General features: G+C 36.7%; 1 protein-coding gene and 1 long non-coding RNA gene across 5 annotated transcripts in view; one reads left to right on the top strand and one right to left on the bottom strand.

The window, feature by feature from the left end:
• The window catches only part of LOC127059573 (uncharacterized), a 28,716-nt gene extending 11,729 nt beyond the window's left edge, over positions 1-16,987 (top strand). The window contains exons 3-5 of the long non-coding RNA XR_007777522.1: positions 1,302-1,477; positions 3,384-3,474; positions 16,693-16,987. This is a non-coding gene — a long non-coding RNA (uncharacterized LOC127059573). The remainder of the gene's footprint in view (positions 1-1,301; positions 1,478-3,383; positions 3,475-16,692) is intronic.
• Positions 1-20,279, bottom strand: part of RAP1GDS1 (Rap1 GTPase-GDP dissociation stimulator 1) — a 90,684-nt gene that overhangs the window by 54,030 nt on the left and 16,375 nt on the right. For 3 of the 4 annotated variants that reach the window (XM_018926824.3, XM_050974061.1, XM_018926826.3), the window contains exon 2: positions 4,695-4,805. In XM_018926824.3, coding sequence (XP_018782369.2) covers positions 4,695-4,805 — 111 coding nt within the window. The remainder of the gene's footprint in view (positions 1-4,694; positions 4,806-20,279) is intronic. The other variant, XM_018926825.3, reaches the window with a different exon arrangement.

Raw genomic sequence — 20,279 nt, 5'->3', positions numbered from 1 at the left:
TCATGTGTCATGTGACTGTTCCTTGAGATACCAGGTATCAGCAAAGCTCAACAAGTAGAAAATAAGGCATCTTAGTCAGCCACATCTTTAAGATAAAGTGCATTATTTCAAATATTTCCAACATTTCTAAATCCTTTTCAAAACTGAGGCCTTGCCCTCTCATGTAAGCTTATCTTTATTGCTGTGACTTTGCTTAACCATTTTTTCACACAAACATGTAAACTCATCTTCTTAATCTTGTAAAAAGTGTATGTAAAAAAATGTTTCAAATGCATGTGCCAGCCTTTATACTTCAGCTGCATGTCAGACATTTTCAGAGCCAGGTGCTGAAAGCTGGGATTAGTGGGCATTTTCAGCCTCTTATGCTGAGTACAGCAGATCCAAAAATAACATTCTCAGCAGATTTTTCAGATTTCTCATTTATCCAAACTGGGTTATTTATGACTACTGTAACTTCTTGTATCTAAAACACAGCATGTCTGGACTAGCAGTAACTTTTTTTTTGTTGTTACTGCAATAATTATGTCCCAGAGAGCCTCCTGTTTAAAAGAAAACCTCTATTTCCTTTTTGCTTTCCTTCTCTCAGGCAGTCCTTTCTTGTGGACATTTATTTAGAGATCTTAAGATAAATGCACTTTTTTGATAGACATAGTATTTATGACATGGCTCTTAACAAGTATAAATTTGTTTATGCTGGCTGAATATAATGGCCAGCATTGTTTTCTGTTGCAATTCCTTATACAAGACAATTAACCAATTGTTCCCAATATCCAATATTAGTACATACTCATATTTTCCTTGGGTGCAAGATACAGAACAAAGCAATTACACTTCACTTACTTCATTCCAGAAATGTAAGCATATGATCTTCAAATAATTTTCTTCAGCACATCTTACTCATACTTTTGAGGAAGTTTGTGCCTTTTTTGCTTGTTATGATCATTCTACACTCCATGTCACTGTAAACAGTCTGCTTCCAGATCAGCAAAATTCTTTCTAGACAATAACACATCAATCCATGTCTGTATAGAACTAGTCCAGATTATATGGAGCAGACAATGGAGTGACTTGTTTTAATGCATAGTTGTTAAAAGAAAACACATGTAATACATGACTTTCACTTCTGGATTTAATATAAACCAGTAATTCATTTAATGCATGGCCAGCTCTGTTTTTTTGCTGCTAACAATGCTCAGGGATCACGTACCTCAGCCTTTCCTTAAAAATTTGAATTATGGCAAGTTTAGCAGATGGCGAGTGCTTGCAGGGGGACAGAGATCAAATATTTGTTTTTCTTTCAGAAGCAAGGTGGACAGAATCTCAGTTTGTGCAAATGAGGTAGATCCACGGTGGTGAAAGCAGCTCTCACCTTACCTGTGCATCTTGACTTATGTTACTGCAACTTTATGGCTGCCAAGACCCCAGAAATGCTAGTTAACTTCACTGGGAATGCTGAAGCAACTCCACAAAAAATGAGGTATGACATTATTCTAAAGCATTTCTAATGCATTTTATGTCTCATTCTTCTGTCATTGTTGCCTCTTTCACCTCCAAAAACCCCCCTCAGTTTTCTCTAGTGCCACAAGCTAGACCATATATGACTAGCCTCAGAAAGAAGTGCTGGTGACAGACAAGAACTAAAATATCTGCATAAATAGGAATATATATATTTCAAAACAATGTCTCCTGAGGAAACCATCTGTGCAGGATTTTCAGACCCAGGTCTCAGATTTGAAGAGCAATGCAAGTTTCCCAGAGACAAACTGTAGTTAAAACAATTTGAATTTGGCTTGGCAAATATTTACCAGCACTTATCACATTCAGCTGAGTATCACCGTTCTGTAGTATAGCATATGTGTGTGCATGCACCTTAATTTGACTGCTGTGACAAATGGCAGGATAGCTCCTAAAGTCAGGCAGGAGGTATCATGTTCCAGGGCATTACATCTGTCTAGGATTATCAACAGATCAGTTTTGGAAATGTCAGTGAAAAACAAAAGAAAACACAGCAGATTACATAGAAAGAAATGAAAAGTTATGATATTCGTCATAACTTTGTCTTCTCTTTCTATACAGTAGAAAATATGAGAAGAAAGTAATGTTTTAGCATAATGAAAACATAAAGATTGTATGCAAAGTAAATGAAACTATAATTTTCACTGTACTCTTAGAAATTAGGGAATTTAACACTCTGCAGCAGCCACAAACCTATGCTGCATGCAGATACCAATAGATAGTGGTGTAAAGGTCACTAAACATTCATGTGTACATGCACTAGGCAAAACTGAAGTTGCCCTTTACTGAAAATCTTAATTTGTTGTAGTATCATTTGGGTTAACTACTGATTTTGGCTGGCAGTAGGTAGAAGTGGGTTGCATTAGCATATTAGTAATGTACTAAATTTTATATAAGATGAAACAATATTTCTATCTCCAAGTTTTAAAGCAGTGGATAAAACTTTAACTTCTGTGATAAACAATACTACCATGAACTCCCAACAAAATCACAGTTCTATAAAATTATCTTAAAATAAACTATTCCTTGAATGGCTTGTTTATCTCACATTAATACGATGATTTACTGAACTATAATATAAATGTATACTTCATTAATTTAATCATACACATGGAAATATACTAAACAAGAGCAGAATAACTTTGCAAAATATTTAAATTATTTCGGCATAACAATTAACATGTACTTTTATATAAACAATTTGATCTCGCATTATTATTGTGTAATAATTTATACACAGACAAAGAGGTACAGTATGTCTCTCATAACTAGGTAATGCGTACATGATAATATAGACAATCATTAAAAATCAATCAATCAGCCAAATCCATATTAAGATGTTAACTGGATGGATGAGAGCTGTGAGAAAGCATTTAGAAAGCTGATTCTGTATCAATTTGTTGAATCAATCTATTATATGCAATTTACCTCAATCTCTGAAGTTATCTGAACGTACTGCTGTTCTCATAAAATTATCTCAAGCCAGAAGTCTGTTCCCCAAATCATCAGACAATCTTGATAACAAAAGCTCATTGTTTAATGAGACTTGGAAAAACTTAGGTATGGAAGTGTCCCGTTCCCTTGAAACAGAATTGATAAACTGGTTCCTAAATTACCAGCAAGCTGTTTAAAAAAACCTCTCCTATCTGACCCATATCTAATTTTCAGTGCATTATTTCAGTTGCCCTCAATCTTGGGCAAATGCAAATATATGGAGATGTGTATCATAGGGCAGCTCAGCAGGGCTATATCCATGTCACTGACTTAACACACTAAGAGCATGGGAAATTATAGAGAGAATAAATTTTCTAGAGTTACCCCAAAGAGAGAGGTCAAAATCCTAATAATCTGTTTTTCTGATCTGGCAGCTGCAAATCTAGAAGAGAAAATATTTTGGAAAGAAGAGCAAAACCCTAGACTGAGACAGAAGAGTCTCAGGTTGGTTGCAAGGAAGCATCAGTAAGTTTGCTGTACATTAGTAAAATTATTTTGCATTTGCCAGACTTGCTCTCTGACACAGCTATGTGACCTTCATAGGCAAAATAGCAAACTCTGTTATTTACATGAGGAAGTTGTCGCTTTTCATATGATCTTCTCTTTAGTACTTATTGTTTAAGTGTTAGGCTTAAAAGTAGTGGAAGTAAATCCAATTGGAAGTTGGATTAAAGTATTGGATATACCTTATAAATAAATCCAGAGCCTTCAAAAAATGATTGATCTAAACCTTAAAGATTTTATTACTTTCTGGCTGATAATCTCCTTCTAAAATAGTGAGAATTAAAAATGGACTACTATTAAATGCAGACGCTGTTATAATCCATTTTTGACTTGATCTGGATGGTGCTTATATTCAGTTGTGAAAATCCTCATCAAGTATTTTACACCAACTAATCCAAGAGGCCTTGATTTGTAGAATACCATCATGTGAAAAAAGCCAAGACTTATCAATAGTCTGTACTTTTGAGTGTATTGATATTTCCAGAGGACTCTTTTTTTTAAAAATAAAAAAGTTTTAATTGTGGATTGTACCTATCCTGAAAAGTTTTTCAACTTGAAATTCTACATATATTTTTCTATTGCCACAATCTGGAGCAGTAAGGAAGTTAAACTCAGAAAAGTCTTATAAACTGCCATCTTCATTACCTTACTTTTCTGTCTACTGGGAGTGGGGAGAAGCATTCTGAAGTTTTTGGTGAAAATGACCTCTTGTTCCATTCAGATGTTATTTTTGTTACATACTACATATCAAACTTGATTTTCTAGTTCTGCTAATTGAAACTCCTGGAATTAAGAAATCTGTGATCAGACGTGTGAGGAGAAATACATTACAAGTAGGAAACTATGCTCTTTCAACCAGAATTAGCAAGCAGCTCCCTTATCCTTTTCCCCATCTCATGAGGCTTATTTCTCCATCTCTGTTCTTTTCTTGAATGATCACTTAAAAAAGTAAGTATTCTAGTTCATTGTGGAGAAAGGAATGGTCTACAGCTATTCCAAATATTCAGGTATTTACCTGTCACTGTCTTTGTTGCTACAGGAATGTTACAGACATATGGGTTAAAAACCCCCAAAGCTCCACAGAGCCAATCTAGCAGCCTACTGCTTGAGTCAGTCTTTCTGCCACATTTTAATTCACTGATCTCATATGATTTAAAATTTGAAAGGCCCATACAACTTACTGTTTTGTGCCAGAGCCTGAAGCAGACAGTCCAAGCATCCCTCCAAGCTATCTGCTGCGCTGTCAGTGGATGTTATCTTCAGCTTTTTCAGGGCTTCACTTAAATTATCTGCTTGATTAAAGAAAAAAGGAAAAAAAAATTAATGTCCTCATCAATTTGGTAACAGCATTATAGTCTTGAATGTAAATAGTGTAAACAGTTCCTGCATCAATGAAGAAGATGTGCATGGTCTGTATTCTGATGATACAAAAAGCCAGGAGGCAAAGGTTATAGATGAAATGAAACTTTTCAAATTTATATATACATTTATCATTTTGCATCAGACAACAGGATCTCACAGCAGGTGACATGGCTTTATGAAATGCCACTGAACAGCAATTTATCTATCAGTATTTTCTCAGCCTTGCTGGTACAGAAAACCAGCAGCTGTTTCTTTGCTTCTCCCCCTGTGTGTGGGAATAAAATAGAATAGAAATAAGCATATCTTGATCTTCTTCATCAATAGAGGCAAAGCAATTGAAAATGCCAACTTCTGCATGCTGTGTAGGCTTCCATCTTGACTATCACAGATGCCTAGTGCTAAGCTTAGAGCCTTTTAATAACTATGTCACTTTCCACCGCAATGTTACAAGCATCATTGTTTATAGGAATTGTGTTAACTCTTTAAATTCAACTGATCCATTAAAACAGATGGCATCTTCTTGAAATAAGAAAGTTCTATTGTGGATTTCAGATAATTAACTCTTCCCTTTAAAAAAAACCCCACCACCACCCAAATGCAAATGAGATTACATCATTCTCAAAAGACACCTATTTGCCCAGTAAAGGCTGGGGTAGTATGACTGTTACCATTTTGAGGATTCTATCCTTTCATGAGCAAGGTTTAAGGCTGCAGCTGCAGCCTGAGCCTCTGGTAAGCCCACTGATGACTAACCTCTCTCTGAATGGACTATTCTTTGCAAAACGAGTGCTGATTCAGTTTCCATGCCAACTCTGACAGCAAGCAGAAAGTGTTACTCAAAACAAATAATGTTAAATAGTGTCTCACTGTCTCTTGGTCCCAGTGGCTGATCAAGAGCCTCGACCCAAGCCTGACACAGCCATAGGTGCAGTTTCTTTTCAGTGCATCACTGGCATCTTCTGAGCCTGACTAGCAGCCAGCGCTGCTTAGAGCTTCCCACCAGCGTAGGAAGCCTCCATGACAGGTGAGCTGGCACCTGCTGTGCTCTGCCTCCTCTTCACTTGCCTATGTATGGGATGGTGCAAAGGAAAAGAGTGAAGACACAGCAGGCATCCCATGAAAAGGGTGGAATCTCACTGATGGAGCTGCTTTGATTCTCAACCAAAGCTGTGGCTTTTGTTCTACATCCAATTTTTATTAGCATATGCTTTTGTAGTTCAATATTCCATACAGATAAAGTTGAGATACTTAACTTTCCAAAGTGCTCAGTATTTATATATGAAATTGCTTATATGTTTCTATCATCAGGCAGTTATTTTTTCTATTCATAATGAACACATTCTTAGAAACACTATAGCCAGGAGTGTCAGTACTCCTTAATGCAACCACACTTGGTTGTGGCTCCTCAAGACCTTAAAAACCTTCCTCCCTACCACCTCCTCACTATGCTGAACTGCCACCTTCTGGAACAAGCTAACTGGGGAAAAAAAACCCTAAATTTGATTTCCCCTCATACTCACATTACTCTCCAGCAGGGTTACCACAGCACTCTTCTTGGATAACCTTTAGTCAACAGTAAAGTTGAACACACACTGCAAAGTCTCATTGCTTAAATACATTATTCAGGATATACCCCTAGAATTTGTCAAAAGACACAACTAATCAATGACCAGCCCCAGCACTACAATTTTACATTGTGCACTCCACCTCCTCTCATACCTTCCTCACCTGCCTCCTTCTCATATTCTTCTCAGTTTTCTGCTAACATAGCACTAATTCTCTTCCTTCCTTACAGGCATCTCATCTCCTTGTATATTCACACACTTGACTTTGAAGCTATAGCAACATTTACAATAAGAAGACTCAATCTACGATTTATATATATGAAAAGCAAGGGTTCCTATAATCTAGGGAAGAAGAAAATGCAAAGATAAGAAATTCACTGTCACACCAGATTTTGTAGACTATTGTCAGAGAGCACACCCAGATTTTATTTCTCTCGTACAGCCTCTTCTACTTCACTTGTGCTCAATAAATCACAAGATCTCACTTATTATTTAATTTTTTCTGTGTAGAGATGAGTGCTTCATATAAAATACTTGCTATTTCTTTCACTTCATTCCACATCAGAACCTGCAATAGAGTTAGAAGTCTGCCCAGTCTATTTTCCTACCACTCCTTTCTGCTCAGTGCCATGTAAAGTTTTTTTTGGGGAAAGTCCACTACTTTAATATTACACAATTACAGATGATATGTAAAATTATGCATTTTGGGCAAAATTGTTCAAATGTGACTATCCAAATATTTCATTCCCTAGGATAAAGAAATCAATTTTTCCTGGTACCAAGCATGTGCACATTCCATTGACATACATGGACATTTAACAGCAACTTCAGACAAACTTCAAGTATCATTGGGCACTTGTGACAATGGTACCTGTGACCACACTACTTTTAAAATATCTTATGAAACAATGTTGCACTGTGTGCCAAATTACCCTTCCACTAGGTATACTTGGATGCTGTATTTTTAAAATAACGTAACATAACAGGAGAGATTAATTCAGAAACCATATGCACAAAGTGTGCTTCTAAAATAAATTACAATAATCCTTAATATTTTAATAAGCCTACAACTCTAAACTTCTTGCAGCTTGACCCTTAATCACTGTACTAAAGATGAAAATATAATAGGAGAACTGTAGAAACAACAGATCTCTTGACCCAGTGCCACAAGGCCAAGAGCACAGAGGGAAGAAACCATCCTTCAAGAAAGAATTTATTTGTTTCCTTTGGTTCTTTCGGTCCTAGTCCATCTCCTTTCTAAACTGAGTTGATACCTTGAAAGAGACAGTTACTTTTGAAACCCAAGAATCTTGGACATGTGGAAACAGGTCTTCAACAGATTCAGAGGTTTTGTTATCTTATATTTTTTTTTTCTTTTGTTGTCCTGAAAAGAACAAACCCTTATAGTCTGAAATGACACTGACATGGATATTCAGAGAGAAGTGCTGTAGTGTTCCAGAGGACTCTCACCATATTATCACATAAGGCTTCCCACTCCTGTTGTTTCACTGTTTCCCCAAACCCATTGCTTAGGGAAGAAGCTGCAAATGCTTCTTTTGCAAGTACAAAACCCCTGCTGTTTTCTTGTGACCATCTCCTGCTTACTTTTGTGTCCTCCTCTCCTTCCATAGAAGCTGTTTCCATTAGCCTTGTTGCTGCATAGACTGATCACATTGTCAGCAATAAAACCCCATCAAATAAAAGCAATATAAGGAATATTTTTGGCTGAATATCAGAGAAATGTGACTTGGTACATTGTGTCAAATGCAAGTGGTGTGAAGCTCACATTAGGAAGATCTAAGGGAGCAAGAGTATGGTATCATGTTGTGAATATGTGTGGCATGAAGCCTGACATTTAATACAAGTATCAACTATTTTGTTGATGACCCTAAGCACAGGAAGTCTCTCATATCTGGCACACTGTATTGCTTTCAGAAAATAAGTTATCTTATCTGGACAAGGAGCTCTGAATCCCACACACCTTAATCCTGTATATCCTAATGTTACAAACTGATAAGTTAGCAAGTGGAGTCTGCCAAGAGCTGTCAGACCTGTCTGGCCCATTCCACCTACGGTTACATTTTGTTTTCCCCAATAACTACTCCTGCACAAACACTCATAAAAAATGAGGCTGTTTAAATTCTTTGATTGCCCACATTGCTTTTTGGTAGCACAGTATTACTACTGTCTCTTGCAACCTTTTGCTATCTCTTGTGCAGGCATTTTTACAGAGAAAATTAGTCAGAAAGTAACATTAGTGAATGTTTTAATATTCCATTTCATTTCACAGTACTCTTTTTTCTAAAAGCTTTTCTGTGACTCACTCCTGTTTGCAGTCAGTGACTTGTTTTATACAAAAGAACTGTTCTTTCAGTTAAAAATATGGTAGTTCATCAACTTTGTTTAGGGTCAGGGCCTCAGGAGCGCTGGTTAGACTGCAAAAAGTTTGAAAAGGTACCCAATAATCTTTCTAGTAATGCAGATTCTGAGGGTAAGAACCAACTTCCAATTTTGCTCTGAGTCCATGGCATCTTCACCAAAAAACAGGAAAAACCCTATTCCAAGACTGATGCTAATAAAATATGTAGAATGTCTTAGCTGAGTACTTAGATGGTCAGCTTTTGTCTGGACTGTTTGTTTTTCATATAATTTATAACATTTTATCCAGCATAGATATTTTCTCTACAAAATAAGGATTTTGAACATATCATTAATATTGACTGTATCTTTTGACTGACACTTTGTGTATGTGAACGTGTTGTTATTAAACAGACTATTGCATTATACATGCAACTTAACAGATAAGGAATTCAAAATTAATAGATATTGAAATGGGACATACTGAAACATGCTGATCAGATAAAAAACCAAGTTCCAGCAGTTCTGCTGTTACAGGGATGGTGGCTGTATTAACATCAGAGCCTTCTGAGTCTGTTCCACTGCCTCTCAGAAAACAATGAGACATCAAAATTGAGCAGAAGAAATTGTGCCATTTTATGGGTGTCCTTGTGTTATAATGGCATAAATCTCTTAAAATTGTAAGTACATACATGCCCATGGGCTAAACTGCAGAAATAACTTCATTTTCTTGTATAGACTTGAACTTACTAGACTTTCAGTCCAAACTAATTAACTTACTAGACTGTCAGTCCAAACTAACCTATAGAGGAAATCCAACCCAGGCTCACCACAGTTTTTGATGAAAAGTGAGTGCATTCTGATGTGATATTATTTGAGAACCTGACACATAATCCGCTTGGGTGAGATTTATATATTTGGCCTGAATGACTTCTTGCAGCAGAAATCCTAGCAGTTGGTGAGATCTGTAGCACAACTTTGGTCTAATGACCCCAGATGCCACTTCCCCAAAGAAAATGGAAGACAGGTGCAAAATCATGAGAAACTTTTAGCTCCCAGGTCATTGAATGAGCTGGCAGAAATGTAGCATGGGTCCTTTTTGAACTAATATAAACTAAGCCACATCCTCGGAGTAATTTTTCAGAAGATACCTAGTCCCATACAAATGTTCACATCAACATGCAAAATATTTCAAATACAGAGTTTATTGAGGACAGAAGAATCTTTTTCTCACATTCAGCCCCTTGCCAAAAAATACTCTATCTCCTTCTTTCTTTGTAGCAGCTGCCCTCAAGCATTCCCAAGTGTACATTATTTTCTGCCAAACCACCCAAACCCATCATTAGGGACACCTCTTTGCTCCTAGCCCATCCACAAAATTTTTAAATCTGGCATCTAATCAGGAGGCACCTATATTCTGTCAGAGGGCAGCAGTGAAGAATTAGTTTATTAGAAATGCCAGAAGACCTGCACAGACATACAAGAGCAACATCTTAATCAGGAAAGAACTTTTTTTTTGAAAGCAGAAGCCCTGTTAGTTTCTGTCTTACCATGTTCATTGAGGTGGGTTAATGGTTTTTTCCCAACAAATTTTCTAGTTCCAGGAATATAATGATGGATCATTAACTGCAGGGTTCCTTCTGCAACCTGTTTTTTACTTAGGTACATTTGCTCTACTTTTCTAGCATAGTAACTAATTTTAATGAGTGTGTCTATTTTTGACAGTAGTTCAGCTGCTTCATTCTTAAACACTTTCTGAATCTTAGCTATATGCCATCTGGTCTTAGAAACTTGTTACTCTTTCATTTATCCTCTTGCTTCTGCATCTGTTCTTCTGACATGGGGTTTCATTTTTATTACCTGAAAATACTGACATGCCCTGACTCACTGCCACCTGAGCACTAAGCTACCTAATTAGTTTTTGTAATTATCAGGTCAGCCTATACACACTAATAGCTACTTAGTCAATCTGTGTTCAAAATTAGGATAGAAACCTAAAACAAGTGGCATCAGCCAGCAGTCAGCACACTTGGAATCTCTTGCCAATGCAAATTTTCTGTTTGCTTCCCCCCTACCCCCCATCCCTCAGAGGACATTTGGTATCTTTGGAAATAATTTCATGTATTGTTTTTACTGTAGCCACAGATAAACCACAGATTCTCATATAAAAAACAGTTACACTGTGCCAAACTATATGGATCTGTAATTGGTTTCTGCACACTAATTACCCTCTATTACTTAAATCATGACTTGCAAAGGCCATAAGAATGACATTTCAGAAGATTTTGCAGAAACTTGGAAATTTTTTTTCTCTTTCCTATGAAAATGTGGTACAGATTTAGGTAACTTTATATTTCATAATTAAACACTGCAGATCTGGAATTATCTTAAGGTCTAAAGAAACAGATCAAAATTCAGTGAAATCAACATAACTCTACTGCTTTACATAAAGTCTTGAAAGATTTTGCTTAAAACCAGTCCAAGAGGAATGAAATAGATTTTTTTTTTCATTTAATAGAAAACTGCTAGATAAAGGGAGTCTTTAGTGGTTAAATTTTATTTAAAAATCAGCTAATGATAGAAAAAGTAAATATTCCAAATAATTTGGTTCTCAGTTTATGGAAAGATCCTTTCTGATACTCTATTACTAGCCGTAATTGAAAAAACGATCAAGATGGCTACCAATTTGTAAAGAATTACAATTTAATTGAGAAGACAGCATTTGTATTTACATATTTTATTTTCATATAGTTTTTTTTCTCCACGTGCCTCATCTTCACTGAGTCATATTATCAAAATGGTTTTAAACACACAAAGTCCCAGAATTAAATCAACCCACATATATTTCACCACGTAAAATATTTACCATACAACACAGTGCATGCCAAGATGTACACACAAAGAATACTGTTTTTAATTCAAGGGACACCTCTTTCTTTCAGGACAAATGTTTTGTCAAAGAACAGCTGAATGTCTTTTCATATCCTCCTTCTTGGCAAGCGGTTCTCCTTTTATTTACCAGGTACTACTAAAAGATGAAGGATCATTTCCTTTCTCACTGGCAATTATAAAGTTACTATCACTACATTATGTCATCATGCTTCAAAGATATGAATGTGCTAGCTTTCAGAAGGTATTAATAAAGTATGAGGGAAGCAATGCACTGTGTAAGTGAATGGGAGAGCTGCAAATTCAGGGTTAAAAATATCTATGTGGGAAGTGGGGTTTTCAACAAGAGATTTTCAGGTTTCAGAATTCCTGCACACTCTGGATTCTGCAGGAGTCTTCAGATGCAGGTACAGATGACTCCCAGCACTTCTATAAAGCAGAGCACAACACATCCTGGGCAGGTATCAAGAGAGTGTCAGGTATCACATGGGGCAGAAGGGGACCCTGCTCTTTGTGGGAACGTTCAACTATGAATGCTTCTTCTACATGCCCACCCCTCCTTATTTTATGACATGGCTTCAAAGTACTGCAACATAAAAGGCAAGGGAAGGTCTCCTCCATCAGATTATTCCAGATTACTGCCCACCCTATGCACAGAATGAAAAAAATTTAGTGGGCCAAAAACAACAGGACCAAAATACTACCTTAAATGACTACTGTTACTTCAGACAGTAGTCCAAACCTGTTTCTTGCTCATGCAAGAACTCATCAAGCAAATTAAAATGGACAGCCTAAAGCAGACAGTTGGAACAGAATATAGCTCTTCCTGAAGAGTAAGTAAATGACTGAAACAGGATCTTGGAAAACAAGGAGTAACCTTAATGCTAATCAAATCTATCATTCCCTACAATGCTGTACTACAAATAATCATGTGGAGCAGTATAGAAGAGACAAGCTGCATGTCTGCATGTGTCTATGCACATGCACACATACAAGCAGCTAGCAGGGTTTGCATCTCTCTACTGGCTCTTTTTTATTTATTTTTAGTGGCTTATTCTGTTCTTTTGTTTTCTTTCTTTTCCTTTTCTGCTCCTCCAGATGATTTCTGCCTGAAGCACTTTTAATCTAGCAAGCAAGAGTCACTTTGTCAAGTCACGACAGCAAGAACAGGTGCTAGAAAACAAACAGAAGAAAATTAAACTACTGAAACAGCACAGTCTAGAAACAGCACATGTAAAACTAAGCATATCAAGCTTTTTCAGCTTTATCTTTTCTTTGAGATCTTTGCCTACACTTCTGTGTCCAACTTTTTCGGACTGTACCTGCTCTAAAAGTCTTGATCCTAATGTGACTCAAGTTAGCTGATTACAAATGCCAGCCTAGACATTACATAAACAAATAAGAGGAAAACACTTTCCTAAAGAGCTTTTAAATTTGTTGTTTAATTTATTTCCCTTGCTATATTAGAACACTGATTTCTTCGTGGCATAATTTAACGAGGCTGTCAATCCTCTGTTCTTTTTCCATGTTCTATACAAAATAAGGCTTATTAACCAACAAAATAACATACATGGAATGCTACAAGTTAGTCTGAGTGGACTTCTGTAGGATGCTATAATGCAGGACAACAATTTAGACTTCAAGTATACATTCCTAATCAATTTAACCAGCTTACTCTACTGTTAGCTTTTTAGATAAACAAGTTAAAATTACTTTTTCTTACTGAACCTAAAAACAAACCAACCAATCAACCAAATAAATAAAAACCAGGTCATACAAAGCTGAGGATACAAAATTCCAGAACTAAGAAAAATTCTCTTTGACTTCAACAAGCTCCAGTTCTGGTCTTTGGCCTACCCTCTGCAAGTAAGTCCGTATCAACTGTACAAGTACACGGTGCTGTCATAACCATACTTATACCAGCTTGAGTTACTGAACAAATACAGGATTTGATTCTGTATAAAGCCCTCAGGCACATCTTTCACCAGCAACAGTGAGAATTTTGTCTGGGTAAGATACTAGGTTCAAAATTGGTACTGCTAGCTGTAATTGTGTGTCACATCAGTGTTCTTCTGTCAAATGTTATGAAATACTAATCTCTGACTAGACAGCTGTTTTCTAGCTATCATAAGTCCCCTGAAAACCTTAAATATGGAAAGGAAGCACCTGAAAAGAACAGGGTGAACCATGAGTCCACAGAGTGTTACAGATTTTCTTTTCTTTTAGGCTGTCTGGTTTGGAGGTCCTAGAATCATGGGCTCTTTAAGGCTGGAAAAGACCTCCAAGATCATTGACTCTACCCTTTGACTAAACACCACTGTGCACACTAAAATATATTGAGAAGTGCCACATCCACCCATTTTTTGAACACGTCCAGGGATGGTGACTTCACCACTTTTCTGGGGAGCCTTTTCCTGCTTTCAGTGAAGAAATTTTTCCTTATATCTGACCTGAGCCTCCTCAGCACAACTTGAGGTCATTTCCTCTTGTCCCAGTTACCTGGGAGAAGAGACCAACATCCACCTTGCTCCAGCCTTCTTTAGGTTTTTGTAGAGAGTGATATGGTCACCTCTTACCATTCTTTTCTCCAGACTGAACAACCTCAGGTCCCTCAGCTGCTTCCTGGGCTAATCTCCATCCTGTCATTTACTGGAGACAATGGAGATTCTCAGTTTTCAGGTATTTCTTACTGATGACTTACTGACAATAAATAAATCCATGATGATGCCAGAAAAGGAGGAGTCACATAAATTTGCATGGTCTTAATGTTTACCAGAATCCTTAAATGGAAATCTGACATCACTATTACCAGTGGTTACTGATATCAGAAATCAAGTCTCTTTAATGTTTAAGTATTTTTTTTATCTTTTTATAAAATACATTATTTAGAAAGTCTGTTTCTAAGCTCTGTTTTTAATATGACCACAAATTGTGTATAAAAAACACCTTTCAGAAATTCACTAAAAAGTAGTGATACCTAAATTACCATACATCTCATAGCTTTCTTCTTATCTACCTTACAGAAATGACAACCTCTGAAGCAGTCTTCATCTTTGCATTAAGGGAAGGTATATGTGTAATTTTGCGTAGTATGAAAGTACATCAAGCTTTCTGACACATCCTCTACAAGCATTTCAAAAATAGTAAGCTAAGAAACAAAATCTCAGCCCTTGTCCTGTTGGCTGTTAATAAAATTCCATCTGGTCACTTAGGAAGTGTGCCAACATTACCACACAAAGAGCTTTTAAGCTCTTTGAATGTTCAAGAGTCGTTTGACAGCTTTTTTATTTACCTTTTTTTTTTTTTTTTTTTTTTTTGTCAAATATGCACCTAATACTATACAGATGGCTAGGTTCTAACAAGTTTACTTGTATGCAATCTTGAAACTAACCTTGAAAGTAAACTGCTGAGGTTTTGCTTTGGGGTGTTGCTTGGGTTATATATTTTTTCCTAGCATTTAGGATTGTTCAGTCTACTGCTGCTCCAAGTTCCTTATTAGGCAAATACAAAGCGAAAGTGAAAACTTGGTGCCTGGCTTTTCTAAAACTGCAAACATAGCAAGAATCTGCTCAACCTGCTCAAAGACAACAGAATGGGAGTAGGGGAAAGGGAGCTGAATTCTCAGTAGACAGCAAGTTAAAGAAATGTTCACTGACGAAAATCTTCAAAGGGAAAGAAATTCCAAGAACCACTCTGGGCAACAAGAGAGACTTCAGCAGCAGATGGAGACTATTCTCAGTGTATGTTATCTGTATATCTTTTAGTGCCAAAATCAGTTCTAAATTTATTCTCTTGACAGTGTGATAAAAGATGTGTATTTAATACAGAAAAATAATTTTCACACTGTAATTTATATTCAAATTTGTATCAGAAAATCAAAATTAGTTTGCCAAAAAAACCCCACCCCCCATTAAAAAAAAATAAAATTCTGAGTGGCCTGATCCAGCTTGAAAGTTACCCTGCTTGGCACAGGAGGCTGTAATAGGTGATGCCATCAATGACTTCATTTTTTGTGTGAAGCTGTTAGTCCATGTGATGAGGGTGTGTAAATCATTAACACGTGACAGTGAATTTGCTTGGCCTGGTCTATTGCCTTCAGCAATCATTATAATAGCCAAATTATCAGGAGGATTTAATATGTTACAAGTCTTGCAGGGGTAATGTTGATCGTCCACTTCTGCACAATACTCAGCCAAAAGGGGCACGTGAAACAGCATTGGTCCACCAGGCTCTCAGCTTGAGGATCAATTGTCTAGGATTCAAGGAATCCAGTCAGGCAAGAATGCTATTTCAGTTACTTGAAGGGTATAGTAATGCTTTCTCCTCATTCATATCCCTCAACTTCTTTTAACTGAATCAAGTATAAAATCTGTTAGTTAAGGGAATCAATTTGTATCTTAAATTTCTGTAGGATAAGCACTCACTATGCAGGTAAGGGTCTGATTCTGTCACTATTTATAGATGGATAACTGGGTAGTCTTACACTTCTGCTTAGGTCCTGACATACAATGAGATAATAAAGGGAATAAACCTGTAAAAACATAGAGTATTTTTACTGTTGTTTTGATTAAATTGTGGGCAATTCAACCAAATGAAGTTTTGGAAAGGATCTGAGTAGAAAGATCTTGGCTTTGATGTTCTCTTTCAATTCTTTACTTTGGATTAAATTAAAACTAGCTACTCCAATATTCAAAGCTATAGATTAGAAACAAAGAGCAATCCACTACAGAAAATAAAATGTATCTAAACAGTGGAAAATAGAGACTAACCTGGGAAAAGCTGTGAAGATTTAAGGAAGGACCATTATAGATCCAGTAACAGAACATAATGATCTTTCTACACATATTCTGTGTGCTATGTTTTTGTTTTGTTTTGTGCTATGTTTTTAAAGGTATCTTGGCACCTTAAATGAAGATGCAATTGAAATAAATAATTTATGGAATCTGCTTTTGTATTCTTGGTCTGAGATATTACATTTTTATAAATTAATAACTTAATTTCCCAGTCATTTTCCAGGCAAAGAAACTGTCTTGTTTATTGGGTCTTCAAGCAGCTCATTTTAAATTCAAGGAGGATCAGAACACTAGCAACCCATTTCCTCCTGGTCCAGCTATCAACTTGAGTTTCTCTGTGGCTGCTGCTACCACAGTGTCTGGCGCTGAAAGAGTCTCCTTTGCAAGTCAGCTCTGTGAGAAACATCTCTGTCATTCGACACAGAACAGATCCCAGATATTGAAAAGCCTGGGGGCTCACACAACAGTTCAATGAAATCTCAGCAAGGAAAATAAGTAAGTATTTACCCTGAGACAATTATAAAGGTCATTTTGTATTATATTCTTTTACATTTAACATAGAAATATAAATATTAAATAAAACAAATTTTAAAAGGTAGCAATTAAATTAGCTTAGCAGTTCCTAATGGAAAAGACATAAGGCATTCTGTTATGCAACAACACTCAGGCAAGTTCCATTTTCCTCCTTGGCAAGATACATATCCTAAACCAGCTGATCTACTACACTCATTCCCCGCAGCTATCTTTTTATGGAAACATACAGTTTTCCCCCAGTTCTCTATCCCAGCAGAAGGCTGAATTGCAGCCTCTGCATCTTGTCAGACTGGGGGACTTCACAATGATGTTCCAAAGGGTAAATATTCCTTAGATACAGAGTCTTAATGGTGATTTATGGTGTACTCAGAGGACTTCCAAATTTACATTTAATTTGGTTTTAAATTACCCCACAAGTCCTTACTTTTAATTACAAGCTGCATGATAATTACAAACCATGCATGAAAGCTTTTAACCCTGAAAATACACTGTTTGAATTTGATGAGTGTGTACAAGTAAGTTCCTAATGGAAGTGACCTGCCATTTTTGTTATTGTTAGGTTTTCAGGGAAAGTTTCTTAGAAACAGATTAGTTACAAATCTAATAAGTGCTTCTAAACCCTTTTATTTACAAATGTCTTACAATCAAACACTCTTATGGTTGTAAGTACTTGTTTGCCTATATTATCCTACCTAATGTTACTTTCATCAAAGCATTTTTGTCCCAAGGAGAAAATCTGAGAGAAAGACTAGCAAATAAAATGCACCTTTCCACCTAAACACACAACTGTTAAGACCTCTAATTAAAAAATTCCCTTTGACCACATAAGGGCCAATAGATGTGTGACAGACTTCTCATGCCTTGGAAAAAAGGCTTTTAGTATTCTCTAATGTTAGTGAAGGATACAGAGGAAATGAAGTCAGTTTTGGAAATCCCAGCTTCTTGGCTGGTAAAACGCCACTAATCGTCCAATTTAGCAGTTTAGTAAAAATTACTAAAATGGCCTGAAATCAACAATATGCACTTTGTAGGCAGACTGTGGTGCCCACATACCACACATTTAAGGCTACATTGTCAGCATCATTCATCTATAAGCTTTTAGGGCCAAAATATACTCCAGAGTTTTTAGTTTGCTTTTATATATATCATGCATGGCTTTAAACTTGGTATTATTAAGATTAGCAGACATCTGTGGTTAATCCCTCTAGTGATAAATAGCTCCCTATTAATGCAGTAATTTATTTTTACCTAGGAATGTATAGGATATAGAGCATCAATAAAAACACTGCAGTGATGGGATCAGCTCAGATCCTCTCTGAAGGAAAAGGATTCAACTGAGTCTTCATGTAAGCCTGACACAAAACTACAGAATCAGTTGGCAAAATTAAAATGGTGCACAAACTGCTCAATATAACCCTGTTTTAAACAAAAATTTTCACAAAAACCACTAGTATTATGCATGACTGTTGTAGTTACAAGTGATCATTAACCTCTGCCCAGCCTTTAGGAACTTTATTTAGTAAAATTCATACAAGACTGACAATGCAGTAAACATGATACTGATGTTCTGATGCAGCACATAACAGTACGTGAGCACAGCTGGATAAATCACAATCCAATTGTTACAGTCCTCAAGAATTGCTTCAAAAAACTGTGATGAATATTTGAACGAGTGAGATGATGCAATAGGTATGCACTGAAAATATGGTTTTGGAGAGAGAAAATCTGGCAGCACAAATCAGGGGGAAAAAATCTCAGAAGGAGAGGGCTACTTCCTATGTCTTAAATCTCAGGACTCTTAATTAAACTATTAATCCCCCATTCAATCAACTGTGTTTGGGCAACATCCCAAAAACAAGTGAAAAGCTCCCTAGAGATACATACTTACAGAAGCCTAATAAAAAAGGCAAGCAAGATTTCTTTTCAAAAAGAAATGTAACTTTTAAAGATGAAAAATTTCTGCAAAATGCCACTCACTAGATTAAATTGCAAGTCATTTACTTCCCCCACAAGCAGGATCTGACTGTGTGCAAAGTGGAGGAGTGCTTTACTTAATAACCAGCTCTCAGACTAGGTAAAGAATCACACTGACAGAAACTAAAAGGGGTCAGGTTCTGCATACAATCTGCAGGTCTCAAGGATGAAGGGCAGATGGGAAGTACAAACAAGTCCTTGGGATACATTTCACAAGGGGTGCAAGGATCTGTGTCAACTTGATAGAGTTGCACATGCTATGTCCCCAAATGAAGAATGCCCAGTGTACTCTCAGAGATGTTTATCCCTTTGATGACCATGAAGATCTTGACTGATCCTTAAATCACAGGGGAAGAAAAAAAAAAATCAAGTTTATATGCAGAGATGACTGAAGGAAGCCTGCCTCCCACGGACTCTTTTACCAGACACTGGAGAAATATTGCTTTTCCTTTTAAGTTCGACATGCATATGGCTTAAGCCCAAATCCAGAACTCTCTTAGTTCTCTAGGCAGCTGATTAACCAAATTCATAAATTACTCTTACTGGTATCTCTGAGGGTATGGGTCTTCTAGGCCCTGCTTCCAATGTGTCCTGTAAACACAGGCAACAGAGGAATTCTTGGGAGAAAGAATCCAATACAAAGCACATGGCAACAATTTGAAAGTACCTTTTGCACATTAGTGTGAACATGAAAATAAACCAAATGATATCCTCTACCTGAAGGGATTTAATAAAAATTGCTCCAAAACATACTCAAGTGAGATTTTTGTATTTTTCATATGAGGAGTGAAACACCTCTCATTTCTTCTGTTGAGACATATTTTATATTGGATGGGGCTTGAGCAACCTGTTCTAGTGAAAAGTGTCCCTGCCCATTGTAGAGGGCTTGGGACTAGATGACCTCTGATGTGCCTTCCAACCCAACCAATTCTATAATTGTATATTAAACAGTCATTGCATAAAACAAATGAGTAATCACAGGAAAAAGTGCTGGAACTAAACCCCTTCACCTTTAAAAAAATATGCCTTATCTAACACACCATGAACACACATCTCTATTGGGTCTTATATCCTAGCCAGTTTGAGGGTACAGCTTCAATTTCAGGCAGAGGAAAAGCTTTGACTTTTGGAGCTCTTTCCTGCATAAAGATGTGCCTGTCCCAAAGAAGGCAAAGTTGGTAACCCACTTGTGCTCTTCCTCCATTCGCATTTGAAAAGAAAAAGGCTTCAAACTTCCTTAGAAAACATGCAGGCATCCAGCTCTAAGAAATAATTTCAAGCCCTGGGCTTA

The sequence above is a fragment of the Serinus canaria genome, chromosome 4, assembly GCF_022539315.1.
Source record: "Serinus canaria isolate serCan28SL12 chromosome 4, serCan2020, whole genome shotgun sequence".
Classification (NCBI taxonomy): Eukaryota; Metazoa; Chordata; class Aves; order Passeriformes; family Fringillidae; genus Serinus; species Serinus canaria.
This window is presented reverse-complemented; position numbering and strand designations above follow the sequence as displayed.